Consider the following 27,072-nt stretch of genomic DNA (forward strand, 5'->3'; position numbering starts at 1 on the left):
TGTTTTTGTAAAGGCAACTTAAAAAAAACACACACACTTAATTAATTTGGTCAGCTGCTTTGGATAAACTACATTGATGACATCAATTAAATTCTAATGAAAACAGATAAAAGCCGTGGAAAGCAAATGGAATTTCTAAACAGGACTCATCAAAGTCTGAGCATTGGAACAAATTCCCATTACGTCTCATAAAAGCCTTTAATTTGCAAAGCTCATGTCTGGTTTGGTACTCAGAAGTACACGGTCAAATGATTCAGTCGTGAGTCCTGCACCAAAGAGAAGCCAAATCTGAATTTAATTTGGCACGTAACTCCTTATCCCGTCTCTAACATGTGGTTGGATGCAATCCTTGGATTAGCGTGGACTTTAGAACTACACATTTGGCTCGTCTCCTCCTCCTCTGGCAGAACAAACACCTCGTCCAACCCCGTTTGTAACGCAGCATTTACATTTCCAATCTGCGCGACGAGAAGCACAGATTAGTACTTCTTAACCAAATTGCTGCAATTGTGTGTGTCAATCGGCGGCCGCGACGAGGCTCCGTCCCTCCGTCTCTTTTGCCACCTGTCTCTCTTTTGGGATAACGGTATACCCTCTTTCCAATGTTTCATAGTTCAAGACAAGTTATGATGAATAATCCAAGCTGCTCGCAATGTTGTATGTCTGGATTTGAGAGATGGGGCTTTAAATATTTCATAAAACTCTAGGATGAATACAGATCGTTTTATTTACTAAAATCGGATCGGTAACATCCTGACATATATGACGGCATTATTTAAGCTGACTCCAGTTGATATTTGTATAAAATGAGTGTGTTACATATTCATTTTAATTGTTGATTTCTAACGGAAGGAGTAACCCCGACTAATTCACATGCCATTCAACAATATGAGCATTGTAAAAGTAGGATTTCACACTTTGGAAGAATTTTCTTTCCATCATGTAGTTTTTTTTTCATGCATTTGATCCTTTCGTTGCAGATAAATTGTTGGTAAGTCTGTTTATTTTGGTTAGCCTAAAAAATTGCTGTGAGAGTTGTGAACAGTGCAAAGAAATAATAATGATAATTCATCATTAACATCATCATTCATGTGAGTGCATCTGAAAGAGACACTTTGGAACTTTACCCACTCAAAGCCGTGTTCTTTATTTGTTGAAGGTTCCGCAAGTACAAAAGGGGACAAGGTTTACAAGAAGCTGCTCGGTGTGTTGCCCCCACATGGTGCGCACACACACACACACACACACACACACACACACACTTCAGCTTCATGTGTACGACTTCTTGAGTGGCCGGGGAAATGATTGCACGTGCTGCACACATTCAGTTCGTTCATTTTTTTTTTCTAAAAGTGAAATGTCTCTGTTTTCTGCATCCACCATTCGGGTGAATGAGAATATAAACAATAACTTGTTTATCGTGTATCCGTTTGTTGGCGCGGCGTCTCGTGGCGGTTTGAAATGTGGGGGGAAAAGGGGAAGTATTTAATAAGCTGTTTTTGTTCCTCTTGTGTGTGTGTGTGTGTGTGTGTGTGTCCATCCCAGCAGACTACCCCCCACCTCCGCCACCTGCCGAAGACCCAACCGGTTTCTCGCCGCCCCCTGGTTCATTCCCGTCTCCTCCACCGTTGAACTCCTGCGATTTTCAGGTGAGGGGTCATTGCATCTAATTTGATCTTGGTTGTCAGGAACTGGGGGTGTCGGAGCTCTGCACTGAGATCACCCGCCAGTCCAACGAGGGAGGAAAAGTGTGTGTGTCCCCCTCTGCTGCAGCATAGAAGGCTGACACCTATCGGTGGAGCCGGGTTATAGTACCCACAGGCGCTTGCAGCCTCCCGGGGGACATCTGGCCCCTGCTGTCTAACCGACACACTGAGCACTTGACCCCTGCTGCGAAACCCCTCCGAGTGCCCCCCGCCCCCCTCCATGACCCCCCGCCCCCCTGTTTATGATCCGACCAGTGCCTTGTGCCAAACGAATGCTTCCCGTGTGAAGACATATTTAGATATTTATGCAATCCGTGCAAATTCAAGTGCTCCACACAAACTGTAGACGGTGAAGAGGTGCATCCTGGGGATTAGGGTGGGGTTATGGCCTCAATGTAAACTCCGCCTCATGGCTCTGCCAGCAGCCCAAAGACAACAACATTTACAAATGAAATAAGCGTAAACTAAATTCTACACATTAAAGATTGGACTCCCAACAATACTTTTTGCCATTTCATATTTTCTGAAGCCACAGATAATGTTTAGTAAAAAGGAGCGTGTTGATAGTCCCTGCCGGTCTCACTCCTCTGCTACCACACCTGTTGCCTACGTCACCTGTGTTGGTATCTTCCTCCATGTGTACATGTGTCATATACAGTACAGATCCTGTGTTCACGGTAATCAGAACCAACCTTCTCTCAAGTCCTGTCCAAGTGTTACATTGTTAAGTGTCTAAGTTTGATGTAGTTGATCTGTATTCTAATCCCAGAATTGAACCTGCATAGGTCACGTGCCTGTGATTCATTGAAAGAGCTCTGTCTCATGGTCCCTTAATAGCAACTGTTCGTATTTCCTCTTTCACCTGGCTACTTGCAGCTATCAGATGCATGTTTTGTTGTCTCCTAGGGGATACTGTCCCATGTCTACTTGGATGTGCAGGTACAGTCAAAATGCTCCTGATGATCTTTAATGTGAAGGATTTGCTTTCGTGTCTTTCCCCACTGCTATATCTGCCATCTCTTTCTCAGCACCACGGCAGCAGACGTAAAAGAAATGAAGTGCCTAATTAGTTTTCAAAGTGCTTCACCGCTTTTCATCTCTGACTTTTCTTCTCCTGTCACATTGGCTGGCCATGCAACGGGATTCCTTAATACACCACTGGTATCTTAATTGCGTGCCCCGTAGCCAGAGCAGAAGTCTTTAACTGCATGGAAAAAAGAGGGTAGATATCAATCAAAATGTCTTTGTATCTTCGTCTCTGTGCCCCAGCAGACAAATCTCACACATGAGCGAATATGTTTAAACGGTGCGTCCTCCGATGAAAGGAGAACTACTTCTCGTGCGTATGAGGCAGGCAGAGGTGTGGATCGGGACGGGGCCACGGCGAACCCTCCAGCCGCTAGTTTACATTATGAAGCGCCACACGCCAGAGACCGCAGCGCTTCCTTTCATCCTCCCCTTATTCCCCGTTAAATACTTTTTTCCCCTCCTCTTTTTCTTCTTTTGTTGATTTGAGACAAGCCATTAGTGTTTTGCTTTGTTTACCCCCCCATGGTAGCCTTAGATGTTTTTTAAGCAGCAGCAGCTCTGCTCCAAATGGAAGCAAGCCCTGCCTGTAATAGATTGTGACAGGTAATCCAAACACATAACATTAGAATAAGAAGCAGTCACTGATCCAGCCAACTCAAAAAGCCCCCGCAGGCAATTGCAAGAAGTCTTCTTGCAGTTGCAGCATAGTTCAGAGGACTAAAAATATATCTGTCATTCCGTGGAGAAACTCCCGGGATTTTTTTTGTAGAAAACAGAGTGTCACGAACGGTCAGATCATTTGGATGCAGATTTTTGTGTAAGATTTTTTGTGATATCTTTTTTAAATTTGTTTTTCTATGTTGAAGTGGTGTTTTCTCTGTGGTGAAACTGGAAACGTTCAGAGCAGCGATTTCTGACGCTTTCAAGCTTCGACGAACCGGTCCAATAAAAATCAAAGCAATTGTCATCATCTTCCACAGGGCACATGCTTCAAATATGAAACAGGAAATGATCAGACTTTAATTCTTAATAATAAAAAAAAAGAAAAGAATTGACCTTTTTGTTTGAAATAGTTCTGGATGAGATCCAGATGAATAATGCATGACGAATGAAGTGCTGTAAATCCAAGTGTGCTGAAAAGCAGGAGGTGAATAGTGCACTGCTTTATGAACAGACGATGCGCCGCTTCAGAGGGAAGTCTCTGCTATTGATGTGTGGCTCTCAACAGGATTGTCTCAGGTCAAGGTGAAGCACGAACCCGGAGACCGTAATCCACAAGAGAACGTCTCTTCGCTCCTCGATGATGATTATCTGCCCTTGACACGTGGCCTGCGGCTACGCGGAGCGGCGTGCCGCCGTTGGTCATTTGGCTCACCGCGTTGTGTGACGTTTGCTGGCAGATCGGCGGCCCGGGGAAGACCCTGGAGGAGAGGCGCTCCAGCCTGGACGCTGAGATCGACTCCCTCACCAGCATCCTGGCCGACCTGGAGAGCAGCTCGCCCTACAAGCCGCGCGCCCCCCAAGTACGTCCCGACGCACGCCACCCACACACGCTCTGCCCCTGCTTACATTCAACGGACAGCTGTCAAAGGAGTGCAATGGGCCGATCCTGAATCGGTAGTGATGTCATCAGGGAGGACGTTAGGAAATGTAGGATGCAGGGTTTTGGGGGTGTGGCTTATACGAGGGGCTAAAAGTCAACGTACTTTGGCCATCTTTCACAAGCCCTCCTACTTAATTGAAGTGACGAACCCGACCCGAGTGCCCCTTTAATATTTCATTGTTTTTAAGAGGAAGCAGTTGTACAGGCAAGTATTGTTTTGTAGGACTTTCTCTTGTGACAAAGTGATCCTATGGCGCTTACAGTAATTGCGCTAAATGAAAAGACTGCAGACTGAAATTCCTAACAACTGTAAAAAAGTACCGACTGGTTTAACAGCATTTCATTGAAAAGACAGACTGCATCAAATGAGCTTCCCGCAGGAATTGGACCCATATGTTGCTTCTTTTAAAAATGTTTTGCACCGATGGAAAAACTGAGTCTTGACCTATATCATTAGTTGATATTAAACGGTATTAAGAGCAACTTCAAAAAGTCAAAGCCTTGGGCAGTTCACTAAGTAGTTTGACACACAATAAATGTAGGGCAGGCGGATAAAAAAACCTAACCAATAGTGTTTGGTGTAAGAAGACTCAGAGGGGCTTTTAACACCATACAGATCGTATCTCAAGTGAGATATTCAAGCAATGGTATAATACCTGAAAGGCTGTTATCTGTCAAGGCTATAGTCAGAGTACTCTGAAGGATATTCCAGTTTTTATCCGTGGGTTGTTTACTGTGTAGTTACCATGTCTACACGCTGTCTGTTTTATTAATTTATTTAAAGATGCATATGTGAGCTTGAAAACGTTACGGTGATCAATTATTGACGAAGCTGTTCCTTCGGCTACGGATGAGCGTCTGCGTCCGCCTTCAACGTGCACACATTTATATCCACTGACCTACTACGTCACATCCACTTTAACGTGGAGGGAAAACTACTTTCAGTGCACACATCTGTGAATATAAAATGCATATTCGATGCTACCTTTGTGGAAAATGACGTGGGAAGTGTGCCGCGGGACCAAGGTGGACAGAGTAGTAAACAAAATGTTGCTTTTGTGGTTTAAGTCCAGCGACTGTTGGTCAGAGGGAGCAGAACGGGTGCAGCTCAGGTGAAAACTATTGCGCCACACAGGGGAAACATGGCGGATCAAGGGCGAAAAAGAAATGAGCCGAGCGTGCACGCGATACACACTGCAGGCAAGTCAAATATGAGCTGGTGATCTCTGGTAATTAAACGGCACACTGTAATAGCATAACCTCATGTTCTCATGAAATATGGTAAAACGCCTTCATCACGTTGAGCGGTGCGTAGTAGAAAACAGACATTGCGTTTTGGGGTTTGCCGTCTGCATGGACCTGCCGCCCACAGGTGTCTGTGCACGTTCTCTGCGATGGAGAACTTGATTAAGTTCAAGGCCTTTCCCCTCAAAAGTATTCATGCCCGCAGCCAATTTGCGATAATTGCAACACTTTCTCAAAAAAAAAAAAATAGTTTGAATAGATTTGTGCAGGCAGAGGACCAACTGCCAGGTGGCTGCTGACATATTGCCCCCTCGGCCTCAGGGAAGCTATTTTAGCAAAATGCTTTGATCCAACTTTTCATTTCTTTAGTAAAAAGGTACGAATGGATGTGCTACGTCTGGTGTCTTTTCAGGGGAGTGATAAAGTTTGCCGTCTGGTTTCTGACTGCGGAGCCTGCGTGTTGTTGTTTGTCTATATTTGAAGCAGTAGAAAATGTGATCCTGTTCCCTTAAATAGTTGACCAATAGGAGCGCAGAGCACCGCTGTAAAGCGACTGCTGCTCGATGGAACGCTTGTTTGTCTGACTGCAGTTCCACAATGTAGAACATATCCAGGAATCTGGAATCAGAGTATCGACCTTCTCGCCGAACTCGTGGCAAGAAAGCAAAGGGTTTCCCAAAATATCGCAGCCTTCCTTTAATAGTAGAAAAAGCAAAACATGCACCCTTTTTATGGTATGTGACTGCACAATGTCTATTATATTTACGTACTGCCAGCTGTCAGATGTGAAAGCATCTGTTCCGGATTTATTCTACGTTTCATGTAAACAAAACACATACAAAGTGTACACGGTGAAAATGCACAGACGCCCACATATTGAGAGCGCAGAGAAGTACTTTTATTACTTTTATTAGAATGCACAGCGACCAGCTGATGAAACACTAAATAAAATATAGTATAAGTGCACACCTTTGTTGGGTTAAAAGACAAAAAAACACACACACGTGCAGTTTATATCAGAGCAGCAGCCTGAAAGCCTTTGTCAACACAACTTGAAAAATTGATGCGCACCTCTGAGCGCCCGCCTCACGCTAACTAATGTATGGCCGCCGCCGCCGTTCTCTACCTGTCAGGGTGGGAGTCGTCCCGCGTCTTTATTTTTATCCCGGTGAACCCGGTGTGAGCCTTTCCTCGGGTTGCGGGCGAGGAGCCGTGCCACCTGTGTCTCAGTGAGTGCACGTACATGCCGTGACATGTATAAGTCACGGGTCGTTATGTAGCGGGACGTTTTGTTGACTTAACCCCGTTCCTGCGCTCTGGCGCCGCCGCTGTGTCTTCTCTCTGACGGCTTTTTGCACATTTCCATTTGATTGTTTATTTTCTAGCAGCACGAACATATGCGCGCGCACACATGCACGCACACAAACATGCACGCGCACACACACACACACACACACACACACATGCTGTTACTCTCTCCTCAGCTGATGCTGATTCTAGCTGATTAACTCAGGTTGACCTTTCCCGCCCCCCGTTCCCAGCTGCTCCCGTCAGTCCGTGCTCGGCCTCTTTCCATGTTCCATGTTTATTCCCACACGCAGCAGTGAGCAGAGTCGCGGGCTCCTCGTACCGTCCCGCCGCCACGGCCGCGCGGCAATCCTCCGCCTGTATAAGCAAAGAGCAACGAGCGGTCTTGATTTACAGCTTTCCGGCGCGCAAAGCAATTACAGAGCCAGCTCTCCAAAAATCAATAGGTCCCTTCCTTAGCTCTTGGAGCAGAACCCCCCCCTCCAACTCTAAATCTGGAATCGGTGAGGAGGCCGTTCATGTGCCAGCCTCCCAGACGAGGATTGCAGTGGACGTTGTCGCTCATTCATAAAAATTCCAAGTAGCATTCCCGCAAACGCTCAGCCGGCACTGATGCCTCACAGACATCAAAACAATTCAGTTTGCTTTAGTTGGTATTCTCTGTTGCATAACAGGGGGTAATGAAATGTGATCATTATATAACCCCCATTTGTTCTCTCTCCACTTTCCGTCTTGACGTGTTTGACACAGTTAACTAAGTTTGCGTTGCGCTTTGTTAGCTTCATCCTGCGACAGCAAAAAAAAGGAAAAATAAAGCCGGACCTGATTGTGATGATAATGCATTTTTTTCTTCATATGACGTTTACATATCAAATGTTTGAACAAAATTGTCATGAATGCTGTTATTCTTTTGTGAGAGTCGATTCTCATTGTGCTTTTGTTCCCTGAATTGTAGTTAAATTTCACTCACTTTTATAACATTTCGAAAGTTTATTTCAACAACGTGAAGCTGTGTCAGGGAGCTGGAGAAGTATCAGAAGTACTACTCGTACTACTACTACTCGTGCAGTCATCATGACTTAGTAGTCATCACGACGCGTTGACACATGACTAGTTTAGCGACGAGAGGATCAGCCAATCGGTCACCTGGTGATCCCCCTGGCCGGCCCTTTCTCTGCCCGTCATCAGCCCGCGTCTTGTTTTTGAGATCTGGCTGTGAGATCCTGGTATCTCTTTAACGGTGCGATACTGTGAGCCTGGCACGGGGAAGACAACACAAGGAGTGCGTGCTCATGCTAAAAGTGTGTTGCACTGCAATCTGCGCCCAACCAGCCCCACTAATGTGCAGCGTAGGCCTGTCTGAGCACATCACATCTGTTGGGGGGGGAGTTTACAAGTGGGCCCGGATGAGTGTCAAAATAGTGCGCTCGTCAAAGGCGCTTGGGCGGAGGCTGCCGAGGCCGCTGCGACCTCTGATTCACACCGCGAGTGCCGCCGCCTTTCTAGTAATCGAACCCGTCGCCGTGCCACGGTCTTTTGTTTTATATAATGCGCGTCCCGATTTTTTAATCCACACACGCTCTTTTCCATCCATGATGTGTTCACTGTATTTGATTTGAATAATTTTGGCAATCATATTCTGCTTGTATGCAAATGAAAATGCAAAAAAAAATCAACAAATGTGTTTGTGCATCAAGAAATTCCTTATGTAGAGATTAAGAAAAAGAGACTAACTATTCCGGTGGTGTTTGATCCAGTCTTTGCTCTCACTGAGCAGTGGAGAAAAGTACACACAAGTGCTGATGCACTTAGGCAGCAATCCACCGTGCGACCCGGGAAGTTACCAAGTAACAATTTAGCTTCACATTAAGCAGTGACATTTTTGTCCCAATTAAACCCTAATGCACTACCTCCATTAAAACCTCGTCCCGCTCTGATTCAATGCGGTGTGATGAGATCGGAGTTGAAATTAAAAAGCTCTTCCTGTCTGATCCATCCACTCTGTGCAATGATTATGTGCAGCATCCTAAATAAATATTGAATGTCTCAGCCCCATACACTTTTCCACTGTGATAAACCTGCATCAAGAATAATGTGTGTGTGTGTGTGTGTTTTGGGGGGGATCTTTTAAGTGAGGAGGGAGAGCCACTCCACTCGGCTGTCACAGGGCTGCCTCCTGGCAGTGCTTCTGGGACCAGAGATGTGTGACTCACTCACAGACGCGGTTCCACCTCAATTAACAGTCGAGGCAGCAAAGCGCACTCGAGCCGTCTCTTTGTGTGCGTGTTCATGTTGGGGACTCGCGTGCACATTTGCTAGTGCTGTCTAGAAAAAAACTAATGGCAAGTGAACGAGGCTGCTGAGCTCTTGGGTGCCTGTGAGGGAAGAGGTCGTGACCCCGAGACATCGGAGCGTCACAGTTCGTGTGTAGCGTGTTGGACTGTGGAGTCCTACATGGGTTCTTGGGTGTTTCCGCTTGTCCGTTGACTTTCTCGTGACCCCGATATCTCATGAACGCCTTCAGCTAATTCCTTCAAATTTGGCACAAATTTCCATTTGGATTCAAGTATAAACTTTGGATGTTAAAGGTCACCGGCACGTCACGCCTGTCCCATTCTTGTGAACACGATATCTCAGGAACTCTGTGAGCCGACAGGAGGTCACCGCTCTGTCCACTTTGAATCCCAACCCGGGCGTCCAATGCCGTCTCTGCAGGTCTCATAGCTGTCAGCCTTTCTGGACCGGATACATGAAGAAACTGTAAAAGACACCCCAGAAGTAACGGTCTTCCCAAACCCGTAGTTCATCTGCTCTGCTTAGGATCCATGTGTGAGTTGGGTGCAGAAAGCGATCCAGCTCTGCCTGCGTTGGCTTGTTTGTACTTCCTGCTCGACGTCAAATAGCTGGAAGTGTTTGTATCAGGTTGTCCTGTCCACACGGAACAAACGGGCATTATTGAAGTCTGCTGACAGTTAAGCTGAAGCCAAGCGCTGGAAATGCTGCTGCGATAGATCGCTGCGCTCGGGTGCCCCGAGGAGGCCCTCGCTTCACACTGCGGCAGTCGAGCCGCGGCGTGACACTCCCGCCTCTCAACGGGCAGAGCGCTGCGGAGGGCACTCGCTGTCACAACTCGGCAGGATGATGGGCGCTCGCCGCTCGGACCACCCCGGTGTCTCTGCTCCCTGAGAGTGTGATAGGGTCGGTGACCTTTCCGCTGCTCCCCCCCCCTAATGGGGCGCAAACTCAGAAGGCTTCTCGAGGGATGACCCCCCCAGTTCAAATTCACTCCCTACAGGAGGACGAGGGGTTCAGAAGTGGTTCAGAGATTTAGTGGGTAAACATTGTAAGTACAGGTCATACAGCTAAAGTCACAGACACAAGTTGTGTTCAAATGTGAGACACAAGTTCTAAAAACCACTTCCGGTGAACGATCCAGGGCCCGTTCAACGGTGTGTACGCGTAATCAATGATTAAAAGAATAGTTTTGGGAAAGACACTGGGTTACCTTCCTGCGGCTGGATGACGACATTGATATCAAGCTCACATCTGATGGCTCAATATGTAGCTATGACCAGCGGGTTAGCCTAGCGTAGCGTCGGGCTCTTGGGAAATGGTGTTTCTTTGATGCCGTTGAAAAGGGATTAAATCAATGCTCACAAATGCTCACTGCCACAGACTGTCCTTGGTTCTGTTGTTCTCTGTTGAAGTATGTTGGTGCGTACGAATGGGTGAGAGGGAAATGCTTTGTAGATATACAGTAGTTGTGTCTTCATGAGCCGACAAAGTGTTTAAGGGGAACTTGGATATCCCGCGCAGGAATTTCCAGGTTTTTCTACCGTTCTAAAACATGGTTTTAAACGTATTCCTTTTACAGATGAAATGTATTATCGTTATACAGGTTACAGTATAGCGCGAACTTCAAAGCATGCTGTTGAGCACAGTCAGCCTCTGTACGTTAACCAGCATTCCTCTCTGAAAGGTCCGAGCCAAAGGCGTAGATATTTCCACTCTTCGGCGCTCCGCTCCCCCTGATGTGTTTGTGCCGCTGCTCATCTCCGCGACACCGCGGCTCTGTGTCGGCGGCGTTTAACTCTTTTTCCCTCCCGGTTTGCTTCACACGCTGCGATTCTCTCCTGATTGCTTTGTCGCTGCGCGGAGCAGAGATGTCTGGCAACCGGCGACCTTCAGGTCAATCGGGCAGCAGGTTGCGAGTTTTGACGGGGCCAGCCAACCATGCAGGGAGGAGCAGGCCTCCGTGTTCCGTCAATGTTTGCACTCAGTTTATTTGACTAACAATCACCCCTTTGTCTTCTATTGACAGGGTGCACCAATGACAAGGTTAGTTTGAGCCAGGGACGCTCTGATAGTCAAAACAAACACCCTCTTTACATCATGAGGTCCCTGGTGATGATGCTAAAAGGCTTACCATCAACTGCTGTCATGGCGCATTATCCATCTTCCCAATAACATTTCGGGAGCCTACAGCCACACGCACACAGACACACAGGCGAGCGCAGCCCCCGAGAGGAGCGCTTGGGTTTCCCGTCTCTGGGATTGATGATATCGACACACCGTAAGCGACCGGGCGAGCAGCCTTTCTCCTCCCGAAGCATCTCTGGTCACAAGTGCATCCCAAAAACCAAAGCTCCCCTCGTTGCCGGGATGAGTCGAGGCGTGTGCGGCAATGGGCCGTCCCACAGTACTGCGGGTGGTGAATGAAACGGTTAGTTTCTGCTGTGTGCACCACAAAACACACATTTCCCTTTTTCTTTTTTGTTTAGGTGGCCTGCAGGGTGCTGTTATTTTTTGTCTTCAGACAGTAGCCCAAAAAAAACTTTTTAGTTGCATCTGTGTGTAATAAGCCCTACTTTTGTATGATGTTATTTTATGATTCGATTCGATTTTTAATTATTTTTCTTTAATTTTGAACAGCTTTTTATGGGGGGGAGGAGATTACATAAGAGTTTTTTGTGCATGTCGTGTGCTGTACAGGTGACTGCTACCTGACTTATGCCGTGTCTTCATTATGCTCCCTGTTCTTTTAAGTCCACGTACAGCAAATCAAACAGTGCACAACATTTCAATCCCCAATGATACCAATTTAGTCATTATGAACCACCATCAGCATGACTGTGATGATGTTTGTTCTTGCTTGATATAGAGCCACAGCGATATTTTGGCCCATTAAAGCTCCTTTTGGAATCGGCGTGGACGAGTAAGAAACCACGGCGCACTGAAAAAAAGATTATATTCTTTAAAATTCCCTGTCCAGATTATATATATATATATATATATATATATATATATATATATATATATATATATATAATTGATCTGTATTTACTTGCTTTCTTAATGTTTTAAAGTATAGATTATTGGTTGATTATTTAAACTTTCAAAGTCACGGTTGGCAAATATCATTAAAAAACATCCTTATCCTGCATCAATGTATTCATTTTTAGTTGGTGGATGTAAAAATGATCAACTGTGCGAACATCTGAAGCCACAGCACAAATGTCATAGCTGAGAAAAACTACTTGGAGAAATTGAAACATTCAAATATAAATGTTTGTACATATGTTTAGCTTCACTTTACCTTCAAAACCCACGTGAGTTCTCCTCCACATCTGTGTTAGTAATCCTGAATGCCAACTCCCCCCACGTCCTCAGATAGTTTTGTATTTAACATTCTGTTTGAGTCCGACGCTCGTGTGTCAAGTCCTCCATGTACTTTCGTGAACATTTGCAGAATGTAACAGATCCAAAGAAGCACTCAAGTCACATCCAGGTCAACTGAGATGCACCCATTCAAACAGATATTACCCTTTGCAACAGTCTTTTTAATGGATTTTCTATCTAAGCCATGTGAGGGAAAATATTATAGAACTTTTTGAACTTTATTTATCCTCTTCAATTGCATAACAGCAGTTGTACGGAAAGGCCGCTAAATGGAGCTGTGCATGTAAATCTACCGCGGTGAACAAAGTGGGACACTGTTATTAGGACTGATTACATCACGGTGACACGCGGCGAAAAAACATTGAGCGTGGGATGCAGGACACATGCATTCTAAACGGCGTGGGTGAAAAACTGTACGCAAATATTCACTCATGAAAGGCGAGGGTTGTCATGCAACTATCACTTGAAGGAGCACAAAAAGAGAGAACCCGATATGCAGATATGAGATAGGCGGAGCGGGAAAAGTTCCCAGCGTGCGCACAGCACACTTTTATCTGCAAAACTGAGAGATAGTTCCAAACAGCTAGAGGTCTCGCCATGTTCCACGGAGACATTGTTTAATCATATTTAATGTGCCTTATCTCGGACTATTTTAGGAGAGGCAAATTGATACCCTCAATTGCGCGTCTGTATTGAGGCTGGCAGATTGTTAAAAGCGACTATTGTGCTCCGATTGTGCCGAGACGAGATGACTGAAAGTGTGCGGGGGTTGGAGGGGGGGCTGTTAGCACTGTGAATTCTTCCACGGCCGTAGCGCGAGTGCTGCAAACGGACGGATGCAGGGGGGGGGGTGGTGGTCCGGTCGATGGATGCACTTGTATGATTAAAGTTCAGAGAGAAAAGCACCCACGGTTTCAGATGAGTCTGAGAAGAGGCACAACTTCTCCCTCTGTGGGGGCTTTCCCCGAGCCTGCTTCAACAAAGACCTTTTTTAAATAAATAAAAAAAATCCCCCCACCCTTGTGGTTTGAAGCGCAAAGTTAACAGTCTTACTCAGCCCCCTGAGGCTGGTATAGTCTCTCCTAATCTTTTTTAATGTGTCAAAAGGCTTTCTTGAGAGCCTCTGTGAATTTTCACACTTAAGTTGTTTGCAAAGTCAGTCTGAATTACAGTGTGGGGTGAGGGTTAACTCCTGAAGGCGCCGGGAAAAACTTTTTAAAAAGTGTGTGTGTGTGTGTGTGTGTGTGTGTGTGTGTGTGTGTGTGTGTGTGTGTGTGTCAGACAGCAGCACAGTATGATGTTGTATCAGGTTGGACTTGTGGATTTCAATACAGTGTATGTGATCATACAAAAAGACCACTTCCCTTCTGTCCCTCAGTGAAGATTTATTGCAGTGATGTGAATGTTATTGAAAAACACCAACATGTGTTATTTGGGCGGTTTTGAAGTGCGTGCAAAGACTTTCGTTAACATATCAAAAGAGTGGAAGCCGTTCATTCAATGAGTCCATGTCATGAAGTGTACATTTTGTGCCCCGTGTTATGTTATGGAAAAACATACAGACGTTTGTTGTCTCAACACTGTACTATAGTTATGACATCTTCATATAATGAGATACATTAATGTCACAATTGTGTAATAAGGAGGTTTTTATGATACAAAAAAGTCAAATTAGAATATATATATATATATATATATATATATATATATATATATATATATATATATATATATATATATATATATAGTTGTATGGTTAAAAACGTGTTAATAAAAATACCTGTTTTCATGACATTACTCTCACATACAATAATAAAATTAAATAAAATCCAATAACAATGTACATTTATTTTAAGAAAGGTTTTTTGAAAGAATTGAGTAGTTGGATTTTTTGTGATAACGAAATATTAATAATAAAAAAATATCCTGATATATGATCTTATATAAGATATAGATATATAAATCTTGTTAAAACATACAGATCACTTAACAAAGAGAAACTGATCAATAAATGTGTTGTCGTGGTGGAAATGTTGCTGTATTGTATATCCATACACATTTTGTTCATAATCAGAAACCGTTTTATGATCGTTATTACCTCTGAACTTGTTATTAACGCCAACAGGTCAAAGGCGCACATCAACTGAAACCATAACTTGGTTAATAACACAGACATTTTGGTTCGGGTATTATGCGTTTGATAAGTTTCATCGCCCTCAGAAAGGCGCGAATCCATTCTCTTTATGTAATTTGTGGAAAACGTACCATGACAGTGTAATTATTTGGAGAGGACCTATTTGCATTTCCAGCGCTCGGCTCGAACTAAATGCTAGTCTATGTTCTAAGGCCTCAAAGATCAATTAACAATCTAGAGTATTTAAAACCCATGAAACATTTAAATTAAGTAATTCTACCTCCTAAAGGGCATAGGAGAGATTTCATTTTTCATTTTCCATACATATGCAGACAGACACACTAGTTAAATAAACCTCAGCACTAATCACTGAGGTAGGAATCTGAGACATGTAATGGTTCCTTAGGGGCTCCCCTCTGACTTAGATTAGATGGGATTTAGACCCATAAATTGAAGCACGCACCTCCTTCACCCGATAACTTGGAATTATTTGTGTGTGTTGCAACACATTATCGGGAAGAGAATTTCACAGGGTACGTTTCACTGACGGAATTACAAAGCGAGTGTTCCTCCTTTGGTTTAAACGGGATTACGGCATCGTGTAGCAGTGCAGCAAAACACAGATATTTGGGGCACCGCTGAGGGCTTTGATCAACTTTTAAGGGGGAATCGATTGGAATTGTTTCTCTGCCCCAATTTAGAAGACATCTCATCAAACTAAACTGCAAAGGGGTCTAAAGACTACAAGTGTTCCTTTTTGTTCCCCCAGTGCTGCAAATTTAGTAATTGACTCTTGATTTTCGGCTTCAGGCAATAACCTAATAAGGCCATCCAAGGTTAATGATAGACCCTTTTTAGACTGGCTTAATGTCTGACACCGATATGTGGTGGTAGTGAAAAACAATTATTACTTACATGACAGACACCCAGGGCGCACGCCTCTGACATGGGAGTGAAGCGCTGTTGCCGCGTGTTCCTCGTGGTTTCGCCCCGTGCCGTGCCATGGTAAAGCGGCCAGACCTCGGATCATAACGCCACGGCCATTCCCACAGCGAGGGTCCCTGCAGCGGCTTGGGTCTGCTGCTTTACAGCCGGCTCTTCCCAGGAACACCCGCGTTGCAAATCTCCGTGATTTAACGTCCATCCCGGCCAAGGAGCCGGAGTCAGCACAAGTGTTGTGTGCCGCTGCCAGTCTGCTGTCATGGCGTCCTCTGCACAACGATATATCTCCTTCCCCTCCTGCTTTATTAGCCATAGATTTCTGGGTGGCAGAGCACGCTGTGCAGCCTCTGCTGTCGAGGTAATTGACTCCAGGAAGGCAGGGCGGATAATAAACCACAGCATGGGTGGATAGCTGTTGTATACATTGGTTTCTGTCCTCTGTCAGTGTTCTCAGGGTGGCACGATGGTTAGCACACAACCACCAATCGGCCTGCCTGTTGTCCCCAGTCCACGGTGTACCCCGGCTCTCGCCCGATATTAGCTGGCATCGACTCCAGCCTCCCCCGTGACCGTCTGAGGGGAAAGGATATAGAGAAATGACTCCGATGCGAGCACCGGGGAGACGATGTGGGTCCAACTTTGGTCTCAAACTGAAATCTTGATGGATGTCTCTGACAGGCTTTGCACATATTCATGGTCCCCAGTAGATGTCCCCTATTAACGGACCGGCCGACGGGTTCCCTAGATGTTATTTTCCTGCTCATGAGTCTTTCACTTTTTGGTTTGTTTTAACCGGAGCCAAACTTTCTTCTATTTTTCAGAACTCCTCGGCAGCCTCCACCCCCAGCGCTCCAGTGACCGGTTACAAGCGCATGGTCATCCCAAACCAGCCGCCGCTGACTGCCACCAAGAAGTCTACGCCCAAATCTCAGGCACCCGGGGGGGTCTCGTCCACCCCTCTTTCTCCTACCAGCCCTGTGGTCAAGGCTCAAAGCCATGCCGCCCCTCAGCCCGTACCAGCCTCCTATGCCACAGCCTCAACCCCGAGCCAGCCCACTTTCAACGTCCAAGTGAGGTCGGCCCAGCCCGGCCCCCAACATCAAGCCCCAATTGGCCACAACTTTGGCCAGCAGCCAATTCGGGGCCCTGCACAGGTGCAGTACATGCCCGCCCAGCCCAAAGGTCCTGACTTTGCCTATGGGCCACCACAGCCTGGGTTTTCCCAGATGGCTCCAATCGGATACCAAGAACATCCCTATACAGCACCCCAAGGTGTCGGCATAAGTCCCAGGAGACCTGAGCCGGCACCTGTCCAGGCTTACCAACCTCCAGGGCCCAGAAAGACCTACATCTCAGATGTACCACCAAGTCTGGCTCCTTACACTGCTGGACCAGCTATTCCGCCAAAGGTAAGGTTTTCATCACATATAGAGGTTGCCTCCATCGGTTACCATATTTTGTTATGGATAAAAAATACAAATTGAACAGTAGTGGATAACTCAACAATCAGCCTTTTATCCTTCCTTCCTTTCTTCTATCCATCGTTTTCACATTTCCTTTCTTCCCCCACCTTTCATGGTCCGGAATGGTGGCATTGGGTTAGACCAGTCAGGGCATCCGTTTCTCCAGCCCCACCTCCCAGATCCTACTAGAGAATCCCGCAGTGCTCACAGGGCAGCTGGGACATTTAATCCCTCCAGCGCGTTCTACGTTTGCCTCTGGGCTTCCTCTCAATTAGATATCCCTGGAATACCTCTACAGGGAGGGATCTGCGAGGCGTCCTGATTGGTTGCTTGAACCACCTCAACCTGCTCTTGTCGAAATGAAAGGGCAACAGTGCTTCTTCAAACCTCCGTGGGATTTTTGAGTTCCCCTATCTCAAAAAACCTGAGCCCAGCACCCAGACACCATGGGAGTTACATCCAAAACTCTGACCTCTTAGTTGCTACTCAAATTCTAGTGAGAATATTTGAGGGTTTGACAATATAGAATCATAAGATCGAGAAAAAAAAGCTTAGGTTCACTCCGTTGCAATATCTGGATGACTGAATTCCCTTCATCAATCCAGATGTTGACAAAGTGTTGACCCTGATCTCTTGAGCCGAGGGAGTCACGGTATGTTTGCCAAAAGAATTTCTTCTCAGTTCTTCTACCTCAAGGCCTTTTCTCAGTCATGTTATACACTACTTGAGAATGTAGTGTGTGTGTGTGTGTGTGTGTGTATGTGTGTGTACACATGACTGTGCGTCAGTGCGGCTTTTCCTCGTGCGGGTTTGAGTGTACATGCACAGCATACATACAGTATGTGCAGCATCAGATGGCAATTCAACAGAGAGCTGCTTGCTATCTTCCATTGAAATGCGCAGAATAAACAGTTGTGTTACCCTTTATGAATTTTTCAAAGATCTTCTCCGTCGGGGGTTTACACCATCTGATTCTGTTTGTCTCATAAACAGCAGCTTGTATTCATGCGCGGCGTGTATATCTAAGCTTCTTACGTTCAGTTTGTTTATTTTTTGGTTTAATTGTGTAAAAATTGAAAATGCGTATATCGGTTAAAAAAAATGATGAATCATTTGTTTATATATTCTAGTTACAACCATTATATGTGTGTAGTGCTACAGCCCTTGATTATTTAAATAGTGATTTGTTTATTTTGTAAAACAATACCGTAATTAAGAAGCATTAGTAAATATACAAAAGAAGAAAAAAAAATGACTGAACAATAATTTGGTTTCTTTTTTAGGAGGATTCATCAGCCGTACCTCCGAGCGGTTATTATGATTTGGTCAGTCAAGAAATATTATCTTACAAAATCGTCCCACCGTAGCTTAGAAAATGCAACTAGGACCCCAAACAATTGAGAGCAGGCAAGAAGAAATAGTGGATTTCTTACTGCTACACCTTCCACATGGATCCTCAGCCAGTGGAAGATGAAGACTTTTTTCTTTCAGACCGGCAGCCGCAAACTTCCAGCATGATGGGATGTATTTGGCCCTCAAGTACCTGTTCAAGACCCTTTCCTGTTTAAAAAAACACAGATTTAGTTGTTTTTTATTTTTCTTTTTAGAATCCATTGTCAAAACCACCATGAAACGCAGTTGAAATGATCTACACTCAAACCCGAAATAACTAAATCTAATCTTGGCAAGACTGGCATGGGACCGTCTTAGGCCTGGCCTCAAGCTTTTAAAACACATTGCAAGACGTCGGAGCTTTTTATATATCTGTACATGAATGAGAAGAATTCCTAAACACTGTCATCCCTTAGAAGCGTTGTGTATGCCACAGAGACAGCTATTCTAATCTCGATGCATTCAGCAGTCGACAATCTCTGGAAAGTGCAAGGCCCTTGAGTTTTCTCTAATTCAAGGATTTTATGCTGGTTCAAAATACAAACTGGGCCTCCCGGCCTCTGGGAAAAGCTCATCAAGGACTGTACTTTACTAAATACAAATTAGCTTCAACATCGCAGAGAGTGTCTTAAAAATAAGTCTAATTATATTTGTTCAGAACAAAAGTCTACACTTTGCTTGAAAAGCTGGCTTTGGTCCCAGTATGATGCATTATTAAAGAAACAAAAGGTGGCGTTTAATAGATTTGTGAGCATCGCTTTGATTTCAGATAAAAGAAAATCACTCATTTTCACAGATGTAGCTTGTGAGCTATAAGTATATATATATATAAATATATCTTATATATTTATATTTGCCTTTCTTTCCCAAGGATATACTGTAGCAAGATAATGTGCTTCATTTGAATACTTTGAAGCATATCGGGGGAACTTTATGCCGCATATGCACACACGATGCTGTAAATGACTCTGACCCAAACCGTATAGCAGCTCTCTAAAGCGCAAATAAACCCGACACTATAAAAGCAAGATTAGACGGGAAGCAAATATCTGTCAACTTTGCCTTTTATGATCATCACCGTGCTTGAGCCGATGTCGTGGCATGTTGGTAACCTCTTACAAATTGTGTTAAATCTGCTTTAAAGACGTGGCTTGTGCAGCTTTTAATCGGACGTGTGAATAAACCAAAACATAGTCAATTAAAGGAGCCATTTACATGTTTGTCCATCTCCAGTTCATGTTGATTTTATGTAATACCAAAGACCCTCCCAGTGGGAGGTCTGTGACTTTGATTGAGGACTTTATTCAAGAGATCACCCCACATAATTGAGGGTATTCATAGAAGGTCAGCGTCATTAGAAGTCCGTGATGAAGGCCCCGGATGAGATTCTATGATCTGGACTCGTCCTGATTAGCGTGCCAGCTCTGCTCCCCCGCACACACCTCACCCACACGCACCCCGCGCTCGATCCCCCAATGCGTCCGTACTCCACACGTAGAGTGCAGGTGTGAGAGCAGCTCCTCGCATCAACAAGCTCCAAGGATGCTTAATTACCCAAATCCAACAGGGTTTGATCTCTGTTGTGCTCCCAAAAATTAACCGATTTCATGGCTGCCGGTTTCCACGAGTTTCTCCGGCTACCCCAAAAATTGTAGGAAGGCTAAGCTGGATGATGACTTGTGTTATTGCTGAGCTTGAGTGACGTTTGACAGGGGGGGATTATTTTTGAACCGCTCAATCCCCGCAGCCAGTTAAAGCCCTGGAAGGTCAATGGTGGTTTCAACTGTCAAACATGTCAAACATGTTTAAATATCTGACATCTCTCCGCCTTCCAGTCCTGGCCACTTTGCCTTTGACCTGCAACAGAGCATTTGCATACGGCGCCATCAGGATGTCTCTGGACGTGATATCACATGGTGTCATGATGATGATGGAAAACAAGGCAAGAAGTACATAAGAACACACATCTGATTAAACTATTCAGTTATATTCAGAAAGACAGTGTTCATGAATTTAATCTATACTTTATGCAGAGTTTGACAATCTATTTCTTTTCTAACAGTTAGTCCTAAAGAGTAGTTACATCTTGCAAGTTATCAGGGTGGAAACGGCAATATCCTTTTTTTTTTTTTTTTGTAATACATTCTTGTGCAAGCAAAGTCAATCAAACTATTGATATCACACGTTGTAAAAAATAACCATGGAGGTAATACAAGCAATGAGAAAGTAAATATAATCCAATGATTTAAAATGATCAAATGTGAGCCATCAAAAATACTAGACAAAAGGCTGTTAATAATTGAAGTACTTGGACCGTAATGGGGACGACGGAGTGGTTTGTCCGTACGCTGCTTAACCACACTTTCACAAACCAGAGATCCCCTCACCTTTAACCCCACCATCACGCCTCGCATTACCGTGGTTACCCTGATTCCCGAGTCATGTCCTTGGCGGGTCCGCTACGTTTGCATAGAGGTGCAGGACATATTTAGACATCCTGCTTGTGAAGCAAAGCCCAGACTTGGGTAGGACTAGGCTACAATATTACTGCGTGTCTGTGGGAGATGATTGAGAAGTTAATTGTTGTTTACAGGAGAGACCCTTGGAGGACTCCTGGAAATAGTATTGATTGAGAGTAACTTTTTATATGTGGAAAGTCAACCACTGACGAGGCTCTCAGACGGCCCTTTTTCTGCAGTGTCGGGGAAATTGCAGTAAACAAAGCCGGTACTGATGTTAATGCCTGGTCAGGTGCGAACACTTGCTGTGTACACATCCTCCTCGGCCGATTGACCCCAGCTGCCCTCTGCTCTCACAGCTATGAGGAGCTCCTAAAAAAGGCAAGCTGACTGAGTGTAGATTAGCGGCCAGGATTCTTTGCTTGGTGCAGGGCGACCATGTGTAACTACAAAGCGAGAGCCCAGGGCTTCGACAAGAGGGAAACATGCATCTGCAGCCCTGTGATCTTTTCTCTGTGTGGAGATGCACCGTGGAACCGATTGCACTTTGTTCTACAGCAAACAAACAAAATGGTATTTCTATGTATTGATTCACAAACTGGTAGAATGATAGGAAAATGGAGCAGATGAGTTATTGATGTCGCACACATTCTGTGTCTTTTTCTTACCTTTAAAGATTTTGATTTCTTTGAACACCCCGTCGAACCTTTACAATCACAGCTCTTCAGAGCATTTCTCCCCTCAGTCTTATAGAATTTCCCTCTGGCGACAAGAAAAATAAATGAGTACTTCTTTAGAAATCCTCAGAGCTGCTTTCTATTTTTACTCAACCATAAACTGTTAACACAACATCAGAAAGAGCATCCTTAAATTCTCAGTGTGCCCCTTTATTCAAGTGCCGCCCTGTTTAAAGGACAAAACCATGATTTCTATTTCTGTGTACCAATTACTGCCAAGTTAATATCGAGTGGAGCTTTGAAGAAAATGCCACCACCTGAATAAGCGTGTGTAACTACGCTGTGAACTGTGCGGTTTCAAAATATCGCTAGTTAGTCTGGGGGGAATTTCTGGAGGCAAATCCGCACGACTTTAGAGACGGGAGCTAAAAAGACCAAAAGGTTGTTGGCAACTTTTACAAACCAGTGTACAGATACACTTGTAGTGTAAGGCTTGTAACTCATGGTCATAACTAGAACTGTATATGTAAATAAATAAATTCTATTGGCTCCGTTAACTGACTCGTACTTGGCAACCATGCAGCACACTGTCTGCCGTACGCGCTGTTATGACAGCGCTCAGCCGGCGTACAAGCTCCCGCATATAGCTGCAAGCATGCTGCCCGATGCTCTGTGTCGGGTGGTGCTCCTCGCCGGCTCCGGTTCCTCAATGTTTCATGGTCGGTCCACTCGAGGTCGGGAGTGGAAAGTAGCTCTCCTTCTGTTTCAGCGTCTCGTGCGCGCACAAGCGTTGTTCCAGTCGCTGATTCAGGCTTTAAAACGAGGCTGTAACACATCTCCAATGCAACTATAACGGCCAGAAGAGACGAGGCGCATTACGGGTCACAGGGGCCCGCTGTTGATGAATATCGGGCCCTTTTATTATTATTATTATTATAAGTGATTGATGGTCAGATCTAGTGTTTGGTCATATGCCTTTGCAAATCGTATAATGGCCTCAGATTGATTAGTTTACTTCTGTATCACCATTATGTTGGTGCGATAGTTTGGATTTAAATTGGTTTATTAGAAAGCGCTCCATTGTAGATCCATTTTTAGGACAGCTGAATTAATAACCGGATCACTAATTGGGTTTTTCATAATTCACAAACTTTAATGACAGACTCATCAAGTGGACTGCAGACTGAACTGCATCTAGCATATATATATATACTATATGACGCCATTCAGCTGGGAAATAAAGGGACGCTGGAGTCCAACAGTAAGCCTCCAGATGTTTTGACGAGCTTGCTGAGGGAGGTCTTTTTTTGGCTAACTACTGTAAGTTAAGCTCAACCCTTCAACTGCACCTTATGTCGTCTGTAAAGGAAATAGTCCCTCAACATGCTCTTTATCAGTGGACTTTGCTGAATATATTTTCCAACAAAGCGGTATTTTTGGTTCCATTATGTTCATTTAGCCGTTAGTTTATTATTCCTCTTAAAGTACACTAACCTTGCGTCTGAAAAAACAACAACTCAATGCCGGCTGCTCTTCAGCATGTTCTCTTACCGCTTTTTGTTTGCAGAAGGTTTTAGAGTGTATGAGCGTCTCGGCGCTGATGTGAGGGCACACAAGTGGGTCAGGAACCTCTTTACTTGCCCCAATGCCCAAAGTTAATGTGATTATCATATGTATCATTATTAAGTAAAGGACGTTTTGACTCACTTTACACCGCCAGGCTCATCCGGTGCAAGCGGGCAGTGCGTATTTTTAAGGCCTTTATTGTAACGCCCTGTTTAATACTGTAATCAGTGATCATATGAAACATGGTACAACCCGTTGGCTTTCATTATAATTAGTACAAAAACTTTGAAATTGGATGGGAATTAAATGAAGACTAGCTCAGCATTAAATAATTCTCATTGTTGTGCTTTTACATGTCGGGAGAAATAAGTGGCTGCGTTGCGTCTTCACGTCATCCTTCTTGTGTGTGTTTGCTGATTGGGTCAGCGGTTACCTCCTCAGTAGATCAGAGGTGTTTGTCACATAACCGCTTCATAAATAATCGGCCCCTGCCGCCCCCCCTCCTCCGGCCCCCGCTCGGCCCGTAAATAACCGGCCGGATCGATAACCTGTCGCTGCAGCGTCTGAGCAGTTTGTTTATTTTGCCAACCCCGTCCTCGCCGGCCTGTAGCGAGCAGACATGCAGATGTTGTCCTGCGGGGGCACTGAGGTCAGTCCGTGTGAGACAGTGGCATGCTGGGGGACAGCTGGATGATCCTCCCTGGCATGTGACGGCATCGAATGCCTTCCTGCAGCACGGTACCTCTTCACCTTCTTTCTGCGATTGGGTTGAAGGGAGAAGAAAGCGCCGGTCTGCTGAGCGACGCGTCAATGGAGATGTTTATCCTCCCGTTGGTTCCGTCACCAGGGATCTGAGAAGAAAAAAGCCACCGGCATTAACAGTGGCCCCTGCTGGCTCCTCGCCGACATGCTGTGTCCCACTCGTCGTGCACATTTTTTAAGGACCCCGGCCCCTGTTTTTTCCGCTGCTCTGAAGGTGCATGCATACATTATTGAAAGAAGCAAAGGTTTAACCTAAACGCATTCTCTCTGTTGCTTTTGCTCCTCTCCGGCCCTCTTAACGCGCCCCTCGTCCACAGAAGGCCTCTCTGGTCCCGTGTCCACTTCCCAGAGGAGGCGTCTGTCTCCTGTGTGTTCACCGTTGAAGCTGGACGTGGGTCCGGCCACAACGGCGTGTTACAGGAAGTGGCAGTGCAGGTCGGCAATTTGACGGACGCGACCCGCGAGAGTCTCCATTACGTCCACCGCGCGCGTTCGGATGGAGGCCACAGGAGGAAGCGGCGTCCTGTGTAATCTGGACTTTTGTAATCTTATACGAAGAGCCGCTAGATGAGTCTCGTCTCCGTCCCAGCGCTTTGTGCTGTCATTTGTTGTTGTTGTTGTCTTTTTTTTTCCTCCTCGGATCGCTTGTGGCTCCCCTCTCTACACTCTCTGATTTTCAAATATCTGTTTGCAGGGGGATGTGTCACTTCCAAACAGATGACCTAGTTTTTTACACACGCACCATCTTAACAAACATTGAAGGCCCCTCTCCACATACATTACGTTTCTGCCAACACTGGAAACCCGTCTCTTTTTTTTACAGGAATTCAGTTTACAGCAAAGAATGAACGACCGTGGAAAATGTCAAGTATGGAATTGGTTCATTTTTAATTATCGCGGGCCGCTCGGCACACAGCTGCTCTACAGTTTGCTGTTGTTGTTATTACTATTTTTTATTTTCTATTCCCCGGCATTTAATTGGAGCTGAAAACAGCATGACCTATTTTGTTTGGGGAGAATGCTCTTAAAGCGGGGCCCTCCTCGGAGAGGTGGCCCTGAGCTCCATTTCTCCTCAACGTGTAATGCAGATGACTCACAACCTGCACGCAGCCAATTCATCAGCCGGGTTACATAAGAAGACCTAACGAGTCCCCCTATTGACACACGTAGCCGCCAGACAAACTTTCCACCTCCAATTTGACTTTGGCTCAGGCCGAGCACTTCACCTGATCACCTGATCACCAAATCAGATCACCTGCCAACAAAGCGGCTCCTTTTTGTGTCCTAAAGAATACAACTCCTGCTTCGCCGGCTGGATCACAGTGAGTGCGCTGTTGTGTCGTAGTGAACGCATTTCTAAAAAAGGCCTAGTTGAGTGTTTAACCCACACACACAGCATGCTGACCCCCCCCCCCCCACACACACACACACTTAAGTCACAGGAAGGATAGTGTGACTGATCCAGCAATCCTTTCATTGTTGTGGTAAAACAAGAGTCTCCCTAAGCGGCTTTAATCTCTCGTTTAGTGTCGGGGCAACAAATGCCTTTTTTTAAAATATTCCAATCCAATATAAAGAACATTCAATCCCCGTCCTGAACCCTAACTAATGCCACGGTCCATTTGCTGCTGGTAGTTTATTATTACTATTATTTCTTAATAAGCCGTTTTCCCTCTCAAAGGGTCTGTGTCCATTTCCAAATAGTACCATTGTGATTTAGGGAGACAAAAAAAAAAAGCCAGGATGTCAGATTGTGAGCCGAGTAAAGCTTCTCTATTAAAAGCCGGAGTTAAAGCCGCCGCTCCGTCGACAGCGTGTCGCATTGTAAAGTCCATCATCATTTAATCTGTGGATAAATATGTCCCTGAGTGATTATGTCTTTCCCCAGCTTGTGCTGATGAAGCGAGACGTGTTGAGCCATTGTTAAAGGTGAGACAATGGATGTTCTGGGTTTTAAGGTGGAGTATTTTGGGGTTCTACAGGAAGTGACAAATACACAGCTGATAGACGGCTGCAGGTTGAAAGACACAGATTAGTGCTCTCTTTTGTCAGGCTCTCTTCTACAGCGACCCCCCCCCCCTCTTCTGGTTCTCACTTTCTGCTCAGTAGGTAGTGCTGCTGATGCACCGGCTCTCCATTTCATGGTCTTCTCCACTCCATAGACCGAGCACTGGCCTAAATATGAGGGTGCAGCTCGCGATTCCTCAAAAGTTTGAATTTTTCCTTTTTTCTTAAGGAAACAAAGAGTATAACGATGCTGCTGCTATTCTGCATTTCATTAGTCCGACCGTTGGCACAGCCTCCTGTACATCAGAGACACGGTCACTCATTACAGCCTCTTCTAAATGTCCATTTGCTGTAAAAGGACCATCTTCACCAATGCTGCTATACCCAATCACAGCTCTGCTAGAACTCAAACATGTGACCAGCCGATGCTTAACTGACCGGTTATTAACATCAGCCACATTCTTCACAATCATGTAGGAATCATTAGCGTGTAACGAGTAATATGAATATGTAACTGCACTGTTACACGCTCTGACAACCTCTGTTCTATCACCTAGTTACAAGAACATAGTAAAAGAAAGCCGCCCAGTCACAAGGACTCGTACGACATCATGAGGACGGAAGTCAACAGATAAAACAAAGATCTGACGCGCACGCCCCTCCGCTGCTGCGATTGGATGGCTGGGTAAAAAGCAACAGTTCAACCAATAACTTTTTAGCTCGAGGAGACCAGAAGAAATGGAGAAATAAACCATCATCCGTGTGGCGAACAGATGCTCAGCGCCGCGAGTATTTCAAATAAATCTCCTGTGTCTTTGCCTTTGGAGGGGACCATTTGTCAAAGCCTCCCGTCCACTTCCCCTCTCTTGTATCCCCCTCCACTGAAACAAATGTTGTCAATCCGTCGGCCCTCCCGTCCCGTCTCGATCACGGCGCTGGAAGCGGGACAGACAGAGCCTGGGGTTTTGGTTCTGAGCGGGATGCGATGCTGTCAGGGGTATCAGGTGAGCGCACGTACGGATCTCCCTCCAGCACCACCCCACTCCACGTCTCACTTAACCAGTTCTGACACCATGCCGATCCCACCGTGGGTGGTGCAC

General features: G+C 45.3%; 1 protein-coding gene across 6 annotated transcripts in view; it reads left to right on the plus strand.

The window, feature by feature from the left end:
* lpp (LIM domain containing preferred translocation partner in lipoma) overlaps positions 1–27,072 on the plus strand; it is a 114,455-nt gene that overhangs the window by 53,226 nt on the left and 34,157 nt on the right. For 3 of the 6 annotated variants that reach the window (XM_040183556.2, XM_078107634.1, XM_078107635.1), the window contains 3 exons: positions 1,546–1,649; positions 4,136–4,258; positions 16,468–17,055. In XM_040183556.2, the coding sequence (XP_040039490.2) occupies positions 1,546–1,649; positions 4,136–4,258; positions 16,468–17,055 (815 nt within the window). The remainder of the gene's footprint in view (positions 1–1,545; positions 1,650–4,135; positions 4,259–16,467; positions 17,056–27,072) is intronic. The other 3 variants (XM_078107633.1, XM_078107636.1, XM_078107637.1) reach the window with 1 other exon arrangement.

This window comes from Gasterosteus aculeatus, chromosome 8 (assembly GCF_964276395.1).
Source record: "Gasterosteus aculeatus chromosome 8, fGasAcu3.hap1.1, whole genome shotgun sequence".
Classification (NCBI taxonomy): Eukaryota; Metazoa; Chordata; class Actinopteri; order Perciformes; family Gasterosteidae; genus Gasterosteus; species Gasterosteus aculeatus.